Source organism: Drosophila albomicans, chromosome 2L, assembly GCF_009650485.2.
Source record: "Drosophila albomicans strain 15112-1751.03 chromosome 2L, ASM965048v2, whole genome shotgun sequence".
NCBI classification, from domain to species: Eukaryota; Metazoa; Arthropoda; class Insecta; order Diptera; family Drosophilidae; genus Drosophila; species Drosophila albomicans.
The window spans coordinates 6,294,016-6,307,491 of NC_047628.2; the positions used below are offsets into that span (position 1 = coordinate 6,294,016).

Sequence of the window (13,476 nt, forward strand, 5' to 3'; positions counted from 1 at the left end):
ATTACGTCCAACTGGCTCATTTAACAGACAAACAAACATCGAGCATACGCCACGTTGACCTCATTTTTCACCAAAGTGTTTTGCCCTGCATTCGCTTTGCTTTGCATTCGTTGTACTCGCCTTCTATTCTCTCTGTTGTGCTCTGTTTTTTTTTCGGGATCTCTGTCTTTGTTTGTGCTTCTTTTTTAAGGCATTTCGGTTTTACTTTTGCCACTGTCGCATGCCTCCGTGTATTGTCCCGTTTGCCTTTCGGCGTTTTTTGCAAGGCCTTTTGGGCATATGCTTTGTAATGCAAGCCAAAGTCTACGAGGCTGTTGGCATATGCAGGCTACTTAGTTGCCTGCCATTTCTTGTTTATGTTTCGAAAATAAATGCCACTTGTTCGCGCTCTTTGCAACTCGTGCTCTTAACAGCTAACTGGAAGCTTCCAGTTCGGATTAAGAGAGTTCTAACGCAGAAAGAGCGTTTTACTCTCTTTTCAATGTTTGTTTGCTATTGGTGGTTGTGTGCGTGGGTTTGGATTGTTGTGGGCCACCCACGAGTTTCTTCAACTTGCTTCGTTAGCTGCGAAGTTTGATTCGATTTACACTCGACGTTTGATAAATTTAAAAGATGGTTTTGTTAACATACAAAAACTTTAACTACTTTATGTATATTGGGCCACATTTTATTTGTTTGAATATTGTAAATTTTTTTGTTGTTGTTTATTTTATTTTCTTTATTATTGTTAGAAGCATTTAATCAGTTTTTTTTTACTTAAATATTTTATTAAATATATTTTACTTTCAATATGCGCCAAATTTGGAGTTTACATTTGAAATTTAAATTGTTTCATGCCGAAATTAAAAAATCGTTTTATTAGCTTAGTTAGCTAAAAGGCTTTCGAATTTCTATGAATATATTTTATAGATGAAGTCATATAAATGGGTAAAAAACATTGTTTATATTTGTGTAATAAATTAAAAGTTGCCTCCCAATTTGAAATATATAAAACTCTTATAAAAACGTGAGAGAATTTTCGAATAAAGCTCTTCTGAAATGCACTTAAAGGATTAAAAGTGCCGCACATTATTGACACAATTAGGTAAGCACTGAAGCACACACTTCACAGGCATTTGGGAAAAAGTGTGACATTGTTTTTGAAAATATTTTAAAAAGCATGCATTTTTTTCGTTTTGCTTTTGTTCTTTTACTTTTCGTTTTCTGGTAAGTTTTTGTTTTCTGTTTTGTTGATCCGGATTGGCGTGCATCAAAATGCAAGAGAAAAACTGAAATTGTTTGCCCAACAACAGCAGCTGCAGGGCTTGAGCACAGGAATGTTGACATACTGTAGCTGCAGTCGACACAAGTACGATATAGTGGGTGAGTACTATCTATAGTATATATAATATATGTTTAGGACTGAGCATGGCTCACAAGATAATTGCCAAAAGTTGTTAAAAAAAAAAGTTTTGACCAACATTTTTGCAGCTAGTCAAAAAGTTGGACCCTTGGGTCAAGCTGTGTCCTGGCCCCAAAAAAAAGTTCGCTAAACATTTTATTCTATCTAATTGAGTGTGTTTAAAGTTTAAAGTATGCCAAAGTTTGTTCAGAAAGTTGCCGATTTAAGCCAAGTGAACGATTGCATCTTTATAAAGCCAATAATACTCACAAACTGTTGCTCACTTTTGGGATCCATTATTATTATGGCAATTTGTATTCTTATTATTATTATTATTACTGCCACATGGCGTTTGTTATTGTTATTTTGACTTACGCATTTTGATTGAGTTGTGCGCATTTTTTAATTTATTTTACACGTTCGCCCTTCGACCGGAAATGAACGCGCGCATAAAAATGTCGACGACCATCGACTGGCTGTTGTGCCATTGTGTCCATAAAAAGTACGAGTGTGCGTGTGTATGTGTGTGTGTGTGTGCATCTATCTACATATAAGCACAAAATAATAAAGCAACACAAATCCCAATTTCCGTCAATGCACACTGCGCATATCGCATGCACGCGTCGTATACGCAATATGAGTTTCTGTCCTGTTGCCGCTGACATTTCTGTTGCTGTTGCATGCAAATGTGTTTTGCCATAGAGAACACAAAGATTGTACACATATTTTGCTATTATCCGCACAAATGTTCGCTCTGTTTTTGGTTCATTTTTTAATGCTTTAGCAGTATATGAAAATTTATTTGAGTTTCTAGAATAATTTTTATATTTCATAAAAGATAATATTGTTTTATTTAATTTTCTTACCGTAAAGAACTTTTACTTCATATTATTTATCATTTGCTGAAAGCTTAAGAAAATTGTGTTGGAATATTGCAATATTGCATTTTTCAGTTGTAAAATTTTTGACTTTGGCCACAAGCCGACATTGATAACAATTACGAGTTAACTCAGACAAACTTTGCATATGATTTTAAGCTTAACTGTAATTAAAGCTTCCTGGCAAGTGCAGGACAACACCAACATCAACAACAACAACTACAGAAAGGGCAACAAAAACCAAACTGCAGCATAAACTTTGTTGGCAACTCATAACTTTTACTTTGAGATGGAGCAAAGTGCAAGGAACAGGATCTGGAGCGGGGCCACAATAGCCCAAAAGAGAAAAACTTTATAACACTCTGTACTTTTCTCTGTACAAGTGTGTGTGGTGTTAATAATAAACCAAATATGTGTGAATTGTCTATTGTTTCTGAGAGCTCGACTTAAAAATAATACGTAATCAGCTTATCATTGTATAAGTTACTTGCGAAAAATCCTTGAAACCGATATTTATTTTGTATTTCAAGAAATAAGGTAAATAGTTTAAATACTAACGAAAAACATTGGTATAAGGTGCAAAGCATTTCTTTCAATATTTAAATATATTTTTACACTCAATAAATTATTTAAGTTATTGATAAATACAATCATCAAATTTAATGCAGTCAAGTAAACTTATTTCTAAAAAAAAATGTAAAATACTTTTGATTAATCATAATATATCTTTTATACAAATATAACAGGGTATATTAACTAAAAACTTTAGCCAAAGCAAATAAGTTGTTGTTGTGCTGTTGGAGGTTTTTGTTTTTTTGTTTTATTTATTATTTTATGTTGCTTCTTTGGTTTATTTGTTGCAGCTGCGATTCTTATGCAGAAGTGTTAAGCACGCGGCTTTTGGGCTGTGTGGCACATAGAATGTACTTTTACTTCTGTTTTGGGTTCACAAGTTTTAAGAGCGAACTTTATGCTCTAATTTCCGAAAAGGAAAAATTAGCAAAGTATTTTGCGCCATTGCCATATCATAAACTGGCAAAAAGCACCAAAAACTGGAACTGGAGCAGCCATATAGCCTCATCTTAGACCCATGTGTGCATCAGTGTTCGTGTGTTTGTGTGTATGTGAGAGTTGCTCACAAAAGTCACATAAATTTGAAATGACAGCAGCGTTTTACAGTTTTTCGAGGTCGTGTGGTAATAAAGTTTTTCAGAGAAAACACAAATACACCGAGAGAAAATGAGAGAGCGGGAGCAAGAGCGAGAGCAACAGCTGCTCAAAGCGACGCATGATGACAGTCCAAAGTGGCAGCTAGTTAGGCATTGGGGCAGCAACTGAGCCCAACCTCAACCTCAACCTCAATCTCGAGAGCGAGAGCAGAGGGCGGGTCAGAATGAGATGATGCTGGTGGAGGGAGGCTCATGACTCGTAAAATATGTTTATGTCTGCGTTGAGTTTCCTAGGCCTGGCCCAAAACTATGTGCACTCACAATTGCTCTGTTGAGCTGTTCTATGAAATTATGCAATGGGGATTATTTTAGTTAAATTGCCCTACTGCGTCATGGGTCACTCAGATACGGCGGACAGTCAGACAGACATTCGCATTTGCTCTTTTAACACAAGTTTGAGCCTGCTGAGGATTTAGCTGAAATGGGAAAGGAATTCGAATTGAGACAATTATAATAGAAGATAAAAATTGACTTACGTTTTTTACCAACAAGAATGAAATACTTTATTAACAAATGCTTCTATTATAATCCCCATCAACGTTCAATAAAATCATATTCTAAAAATATATTAAATTATTATAACGAAAAATACCATAATATACTAAAGACTATAATTTGTATAGTACTACTTTCCAAAAACATGCCAATTAATATACTGAAATGTACTAAATACTATATTTGGCATAGTACTATATTCAAAATATACCATATACCGTATAAAATATACCATATTGTCAGTCAAAGCAGCTCAGTCCAGATTTTAGTACGCCTTTTATGCCATACAAAAGAGTTTCTTAAATAACTTTTACAATTTTGATCTTGACGCTGATCAAGAATATATAGTTTAAAGAGTCTCAAGATTATAATACCATTCTACCCTATGTGTTGGTATGAAAAGAGAAAAATATAATGAGCAGCAAAGTTTTTAAATTGTTCATTTCAATTCATATACTTTTTTATAAATATTGCCTTTCGATATTAGCAAGCAGATTCAACTCATTTGAATTAAAAAAAAAATGAAATGATTCGCAAACTGTCATTATTGAAATGCTTTTAATAAATCACATTTAAAAGTGCTTAAATTAAATACTTATTTCACATCACTGGCGCACTGGAAAAAGAAAACCGAAAAAGGAAAACCACAACACAAATCAAACCACTTGTAAAAAGAGAAACAAACCCAAATAATTGCCACAAACAGAATATGTTTAAAATAAATTAAACAATGTGCCAAAATGATAACCGCATTACATGCGAAATTCTCTGCTATGCATCGTCGCGAAATGTGCAATATAAATTGTAATTAAATTGACAGTCGTCAATACTATTCTCCTCAACCCAGAGTGAGTTGCACTTTAATTATGGCAAATTGCCAAAACAGCCGCTGGCTGATGGGCAATGGCTAAGCCCGTCGTCCACTTTTGGCCAATGCAGAGCAAATGTCGCTCAATGATGAAAATCAAATGACACAAATCAATGACGGACCTGCGAATTGTGGTCACTTGGCCATTAGAGCAGCGGCTTTTCCAACGGCAGTTTCAGCACCGATTTAGCATTATAGAAAATGCGGCACAGTGGCCACAGTTTGGTTCCGCAGCTTACCCCGTAACCCCTTCTACGCTCTAATCACGGTTCAATGTTTTCGATTTTGGCTATTTATTAAACTAGATGGTGGAGGTTATAACATTTGCTTCTTATGTTAGATGCCATATATGTTAGTTAGGAATATTAATTTAAAAATAAAGGCCTTAGTCAAAATTTCAAGAATCTTGCACAAAATTTGCTGATAGATACATTATTTCGTATATAAAAATACAAATTTTAGATTTTTTTTCGATTGTTACAAAGTAGGATAATCATTACTGATTATTTAATGTAAACAAGCAGTAAAGCTACAATGCGAAAACATAAAACCGCTTAAAGTACTATATATACTATACTGTTTTATTGCAAAAGATACAATTGGTATGCTAAACCAATTACACCAGTATATACCAATGAAATAAAGAGATATATCAAAAGCTATAATTGGTACATTAAAATACCACTAATTATTACAACTTATCTAATGTAAACAAGCAGTAAAGCATGGGACCGCATAAAATATACAAAAGTAATATACTAACTATGCATTAAAATATACTAAGCGCTATAACTTGTATATATAAATACATTTAAATTCGAAATATTCCAAAGTCTCAATTAAAACAATTAATTTTTATAACATTCTTTAATTATAGAAATAATAGCCTTAAAGTTATATTTTTAAAAACTAAAAAAATGCTACTAATGGATATCAAGATTTTAAAATTTGTATTTTTCCCAAAGTTCGCATTATTTTTATTCAGTCAGTTAGTCAGTTTCAATAGCTTTTCTATTAAAAACAGTTGGGCGATTTCTGTAGCCAACATTGAGATTCACATTCAAGTTTGGTCCGCAGAATTGACCCATTTAAGCTAATCTGACTACAAGTCTAATTAATGCAAATTAAGGAGACCCATTCCAACATATAAAACTGGCATTTAGAAACCGCGTACAAGATTTAAAATGAGGGGAGGTTTCCCTCACATTACAACGAAATTGAGGCTTTCAAGAGAACGACTCTGACGACAACTCGTCGTACAACATAATTAGGCTTATGGCAGTGACTTTTATAGTCAAGTGCCGCAGCAATCCCGCTACTTACTGCTTGCCTCTTGCCGCTTGCCACTTGCCACTTGTTCTCAGTCCCCAAGCCTCGATGGCGCCCATTTGCGTGCGTCGCTAATTAGTGTAAAATGTTTCCTGTTATTTACCTTTTTCGGTTTTGCAACAAAACAGGCGACGAGACCTAAATTGTGCATACTCGTGGTCTATACCAACTGGGACAGGGAGGCATTGGGGCATGGCCTTTAGTGGATACTTGTATCGGTAACTGTAACTGTAACTGTTTTGGTTACGGTGTCGATTTTTATTTGTGCACTTTGTGACGTGACCTGTTTTGGTAATAAATAAATAGTCGTATTTATTTTGCAGTTGTAATCAACACAATACGAAAACAAAGGCCAAATCAGCGCTAATTAACTCGAAGTCCCTCCCTTCACCTCCCATGTAGTGAAATGTCCTTGCCATTTCATCGCTACTTAACATGCAGAACATCAACTCGTTCAACTCAACTCAACTGAGCTGAACTCGTCTCGACTCTTCTCGACACTCGCAACTCGCTGCTGCGTAAATTGCATTTTAAAATAAATTATAATGATTATTATGTTGCAAACAACAGATGTCAGCTCGACTGTAGAGTCATGTCTGTCAATTGTCGTACTGTGAAAACGGGAGCACAAAGCTCTCTCTCGCTCTCTCTGCTCCCTCTCGTTCTATCTCTGTCTATCGGATTGCTCATTGTGAACACTGGCAGCACAATTTTGCCACTTTGCCACTCAGGTCTTATGGGGCGAGCATAAAAATGTTAACTGAACAACATTAACGCAAGCATTTTATGACGTTGAACTTAATATTATTAAATCAGTGACGAGTTTACGAAGCTCTAAACGCCACACAGCACCATGATGCTCATTTCTATGTTCTACGCTCTCGCAAATAGATAATCGCCAGTTGAATTGAGTAATTCCAGTCAGACTATTTCTAGTAAAATTAAAGCTAATATTCCACAAAAAGACAAATTAAACAGTTACCCAAGCAACACTACAAAGGGAAGTTTTTGTATAATAAAGGAAGAGAGATCACAGAAAATGCATAATGCTTTTTTGTTGTTGAGACCATTTAGCTATTTTGTTTACTAATTATATTAAATTAGATTTATAAATACATATATAGTACAATATATATAAGCTCTTTCTCTCATTGATTCGACATAAAAATACTGACCAAATCGCAATTGCTAAAAAATTCATTTCTTGACTAAAAATTACAGTTAATTCAGTAACATATGTGTATACAAAGAATCGTTTTTTTTTATAATTTCATATTGAAGATCATTAAATTAACATTTCAAAATATTATATTTTGGCCTTACATAACTATGATGTCCCTTTAGCAGCCGAATTAAAATTTAATTTTTTTGAATGTTAACATTTTAACATTTATACATATATCTATAGTTATACCCGCTATCTATAGGGTAAAAGGGGTTTCATAACTTTGTGCCTTCGAGAAATGTAATACATTTAATGTAGCAGGTAGCAGCAGCCATCTCCGACCCTATAAAGAATATATATATTCTTGATAAGCGATATGGCCATGTCTGTTCGACCGTAATAACACGTAGATCAGAGACTATAAGATATAGACATATAATTTATTTTCGACACTTGTTATTTGCACGAAGATCAAGTTTACTTCAAATTTTTGCCATATCCCCTTCCGTTCACGCAAATCGATAGAAATCAAATAAAAAACAAAAGTTTGATGCTAGATTTTTGGTACAGAGAATAATAATTCCTGAAAATTTGGTTGCGATTAGATACATATTATCGAAGTTATTAAAGAAAAACGCCTACTTTCTAGGCTGCTTTGGCTGATAATCTGGTATATTTATCTACAGTATATCTTGAATGTAGTACCATTAATATTCCAAACATACGATTAGGAATATTTTTTTAAACTATTTTTGTGGTACATTTTTTTATATTTTGAGAAGAATATCTCAATAACATACATAGACGAGCAAAGCGAATAGCACTGCAGTGCACTGCTTTCAAAAATGATTTCGCTAAAAAGCAAACTAACCCAAAAACAAAATACTCTTTACATAACATTCTAATTAATCTTTTATTACATTAACCAAATTATATTAAAAAAAAAAACAAGAATCATAAATTACAAAATATTACTAATAATTTCTACCAAATGGGTAAAAATAAAAATTGGTAATTTTTAAGAATTTCGGGAGTGTATACTTTATAGAGTAAAAAAACAATTGATAGCGCTTGCCTAAGCACTGATAAGAGGTAGGGTGATGACTTGTTCTGAGCTTGACGAGAGTCAGTTTTAAATCAACTGCTAAACGAGAAGGAATGTAAATTCGCTTTGTTAATATAATTTAAAATGAATTGGAATCTACTCCCATTTATATTGATACTTATGCATAATTGTTATGCTACTGATTTGGTTAGTAAATAGCTAAACTAAATAAATTGTATTTAAAACAGTGTGGATTACAGGAGTGTGACAACAATAATCAGTGCTCTCGGTATTGTTATCAGGTAGCGAAACCTCTGCTTCAATACGCAAAAAAGGCACAAGAAAAAGAACGCGAATTCTTGAAATTAATAGAAATAAATCGTAAATTGAACGAAGAGAAAGCTGCTCTAGCAAAACAACTTGTCGAGAAAAACGAGGAATTAAAATTTTATAAAAATGATAGATCCAGTTGTTTAGATAAGAAAACTGGAATTCAAGAGATGAGAGTTTCCTATGTTCATACATTCCCAGTGTCTTGCGACTCCGAATTAGTGGGTTCTGGATGGACAGTTATTCAGAGGCGCAAGGATGCTAGCGAAAGCTTTAATCGAGGCTGGACAGACTATCGCAGGGGTTTCGGAAATCTAGAGAACAATTTCTTCATTGGACTCGAAAAGCTTTGTCTATTAACCAATCAAAAGCCCCATGAACTTTATATATATTTGAAGAGCTCGGATAATGAAATTCGACATGCTCAATATTCTCTGTTCAAAATTGCTGGTGAATCTGAGAATTACAAACTATTGTCGGTTGGAAATTTTTCCGGCAATGCTAATGATTCTTTGAGCGGACATGTTAATATGAATTTTTCTACTTATGACCGGGATAACGATGAGTCGAAATACAATTGTGCCTTGGAATGGTTGTCCGGCTGGTGGTTCGCAAAATGCTTCTATAGGTAAGCTATGTGTATTTTAGAATAATTTTGACAATAAATAAATCCATTAATATTTTTTTTAATTCGCAGTAATCTTAATGGGCTTTACAAAGATAATGTGATAAATCTACAAAATGGAATTAGGTGGAACTCGTGGAACTCTGGAAAGGAATTAACTTTTGTGCAAATGATGATAAGACCGATAATCAATTAAAATATTGATCTTTAAATATAACGACAAAAAATAAATGCATGTCTGTTTGTACAAAGAACGGCTTTAATATTGATTCTGTACATAGTAATTTTATAATTTCTTCCTTTCTTAAATTTTGTTATAATAATTTTTTCTATCAATTTGTATAAATTATAATGTCGATTAATCTTGTTTCACAGTTTAATAATGATGAATGAATAGTCCTTAGCATGAATATCACGTGAGTTTGTTCGCCACAAACATTGTGAAATATTTCAAATATAAATATATATAAAATATTCGCGATAAGCCATATGATCAGCAAACATATTCATGAGCAGTTTTGTTCTCATTCCGCGAGCTTCGCTTCAAAGGGCATTCTTTGGATTCGTGCGAATACTCTTCAATCTGCCTTGTATGATTTGCTTTAATAATCGTTGTTTACGATAACGAATCTCGATGTTGAACGTAATCATAACATTAAATAACAAATTGTAAAAATTACTGGTATGTCTTGATCATCGGTCAGCTTCACTTTAGCTAACTGTATTCCTGATATCGATGTAATATTGATGATGATGAATGCGATTTGCCAACGATATTGATGAACGTTGCTGTTATCAATTTATGAATTGAGCATTGCCATTGCTCTCAGCGTCGCCGCCAACATTGATGAGCCGCTCTTTGTTATCACGGCTACGACACTCAGCGTTTTTGTGGTAAAATTATTGTTGGTGTAGCCGTTTCCTATAGAGTACTATAGCTTTGTTCATATAGAAAATATATGCAACAGAGAAAAGGAAACATCTCCGACATCTCAATCACGCATACTTGCAATCAAATCGACTTTCCTGTTTAATTCAACTTATTATACCCGCTACCCATAGGGTAGAAGGGTATTATAACTTTGTGCCGGCAGGAAATGTATGTAACAGGTAGAAGGAGGCATCTCCGACCCTATAAAGTATATATATTCTTGATCAGCGTCAGCAGCCGAGACGATATAGCCATGTCCGTCTGTCCGTCTGTGTGTCTGTGTGTCTGTCCGTCTGTCCGTATGAACACCTAGATCTCAGAGACTATAAGAGATAGAGCTATAATTTTTTTCGACAGCATTTGTTATGCTTGCACGCAGATCAAGTTTGTTTCAAATTTTTGCCGAGCCCACTTCCGCCCCCGCAAATCAAAAAAATCGAATAACAAGCATAAATTTAAAGTTAGAGTTGCGAATTATATAGTATAATTACTACAGTATTTATGATTCCTGAAAATTTGGTTGCGATCAGCTAAAAATTGTGGAAGTTGTTAAAGAAATACTTTTGTATGGGCAAAAACGCCTACTTACTAGGGGTCTGAGTTGCTTTGGCCGACAATCTGGTACATTGCGCCGTCTATGGTATATTTTGAATGGTGTGCTGTATCAATATACCAAACATACCATATTTGGTATATTTTTAGTATTTTTAGTATTTTCGGTATATTTTGAAAATAATACCGCAATATTTTGCCCTTATTAAAAATGGGTAGCGGGTATCTCACAGTCGAGCACACTCGACTGTAACTTTCTTACTTTTTTAGTATTTACTTAGTATTTTTGGTATATTTTGAAAATGATACCGCAATATTTTGCCTTAATTAAAAATGGGTAGCGGGTATCGAGCACACTCGACTGTAACTTTCTTACTTGTTTTATGTATTCTATTAATATGCTATATTAATTTGCCAATCTCTTCTACACATGCGACTGTCACCAACAAAAATGATAACATTTGAACTTAGCTCCTGATAAGAGAGAGAGAGAAAGAGGTGTGCGCTTGAGATGATTCAGTTTTAGCTGAGCTGCTTTAAGAGAAGGAGTCTAATTTCGCGTTGTTAATATAAATTAAAATGAATTTGAAATTTGTATCATTTTTATTAATACTTGTGCATAATTGTTATGCTTTTGATTTGGTAAGTTTATTGTTTAACTAAATAGATTATACCTAAAACTATTTCGATTACAGCAATGCACTAATGATAAGGCTACCGAAAATCAGTGCTCTCTGTATTGTTACCAGGTAGTGAAACCTCTGCTTCAATTCGTAACTGGGGCACAAGAAAAAGAACTCGAGTTCTTCAAATTAACAGAAACCATTCGTAAATTGAACGAAGATAAAGCTGCACTTGAAAAAAAAAATAAGGAATTAGAATTGCAACGTGAATTATTGATATCATGTAAACTAAATATGGAAAATTTAAAGGCTAACCAGTGCACTGATGCAACCGAGAAGCCTGATCCCAAAAATGCAAATACATTTTCTGTAAAGGTTCAAGAAGACAATTCAAATATGTCTAGTTGTTTAGATAAGAAAACTGGAATTCACGAGATGACAGTTTCCAATGTTCAGACATTCCCCGTGTCTTGCGACTCCAAATTGGTCGGTTCTGGATGGACAGTTATTCAGAGGCGCAAGGATGCTAGCGAAAGCTTTAATCGAGGTTGGACTGACTATCGCAGGGGTTTCGGAAATCTAGAGAACAATTTCTTCATTGGACTCGAAAAGCTTTATCTATTAACCAGTCAAAAGCAACATGAACTTTATATATATTTGAAGAGCTCGGATAATGAAGTTCGACATGTTAAATATTCTCTGTTTAAAATTGCTGGCGAATCTGAGAATTACAAACTATTGTCGGTTGGAAATCCTTCGGGCAATGCTGATGATTCCATGGCCGTTCATGTTGGTATGATGTTCTCTACCTATGATCGGGATAATGATAAGTCGGGTGATAATTGTGCCTCCGATTGGAACTCTGGCTGGTGGTTCAACTCTTGCTTTCATGGGTAAGAATTAAGGAATAACTGTGCAACAAATGCAATAACAATTTCTTAATTTCTCAGAAATCTTAATGGGATTTATAAAGATAATGTGACAAATCTAAAAAATGGAATTAAGTGGAACTCATGGGACACTGAAAAGGAATTCACATTTGTGCAAATGATGATTAGACCAATAGTCAATTGATTGATTGACTCTATTTCAAAATAAAGACGATGGTTTTCACTGGCATTTCAATCAATTTTTTTTTAAAATGTTTCTTTTCTTCAAAATATTGTTAATGATAATTTCAATAATCTACGATTAATTGCTTACAATATTGTTAAATCTTTTGACTTTTTATGTTTGTGCTGTTTACTAAACTGAATGTTGACAATTAACTCTTTTCAATTGATGTTTTATAGCAGTAATACTATATAATTGATTTTTGTAAATAAAGGTTTGATTCTGGTGATTATATTTATACCCGCTAACTATAGAGTGTTATAACTTTGACATTGCAGGAAATTTATGTAACAGTTAAAAAGAGGCATCTCCGTCAACAGCAGATACGATATAGCTATCTCTCTCTGTCCGTCCGTAGGAATACCTAGATTTGAGAGACTACAAGAGATAGAAATCTTTCAATATAGATCAAATTCGTTTAACATTTTTTCTACGATCACTTCCGTTGCACGATTTTTGTTTCAGACAATAATAACTGCATCATTTATTAAAATTTGGTTGAGATTGAAAATTGTGAAAGTTATTCAAGAAATTATTTTAAATGTTGAAAATCTCTTAGTTGTTTTGTCTGACAATCTGGTATGCTTTGTACTCGATGGTATATTTTGAATGTAATATTTATAAAATATACCAAATATAGCCTTGGACATATTTTAGTAGTTTTGCGCTATATTAATTTGGTATATTGTAAGAATGCCGCACAGCTTTGCCTTAATTCAAAATGAGAAGCGGGTCTCTCACAGATCTCCACACTCGACTGTAGATTTCTTACTTGTTTTCTTTCGGATACTATTACCTTAATAGAAAGTGTGGCGACCACAACATGCAGATGCTATTATAAACTGAATGTGGAATAGCTTGTTGGCCCAGAAACATTGCGGAGTTTAAAGTAAAATATGCAGGACATGGCAC

At 33.9% G+C, this 13,476-nt stretch overlaps 1 protein-coding gene across 1 annotated transcript; it reads left to right on the forward strand.

The window, feature by feature from the left end:
- The first annotated feature begins 9,956 nt into the window (after positions 1–9,956).
- On the forward strand, positions 9,957–12,803 carry LOC117565640 (fibrinogen-like protein 1). The gene is made up of 4 exons (XM_034244850.2): positions 9,957–10,027; positions 11,300–11,470; positions 11,524–12,344; positions 12,402–12,803. The coding sequence occupies exons 2-4, from the start codon at positions 11,408–11,410 to the stop codon at positions 12,523–12,525; spliced, it is 1,008 nt and encodes a 335-aa protein (XP_034100741.1). The 5' UTR covers positions 9,957–10,027; positions 11,300–11,407; the 3' UTR covers positions 12,526–12,803.
- The last annotated feature ends 673 nt before the right edge of the window (positions 12,804–13,476 follow it).

Coding starts and splice junctions, on each gene's coding strand:
- LOC117565640 (XM_034244850.2), top strand. CDS start 11,408: ATGAATTTGAAATTTGTATCATTTTTATTAATACTTGTGCATAATTGT. Junction 11,471..11,523: donor ATTGTTATGCTTTTGATTTG/GTAAGTTTATTG, acceptor TTTCGATTACAG/CAATGCACTAATGATAAGGC. Junction 12,345..12,401: donor TTCAACTCTTGCTTTCATGG/GTAAGAATTAAG, acceptor TTAATTTCTCAG/AAATCTTAATGGGATTTATA.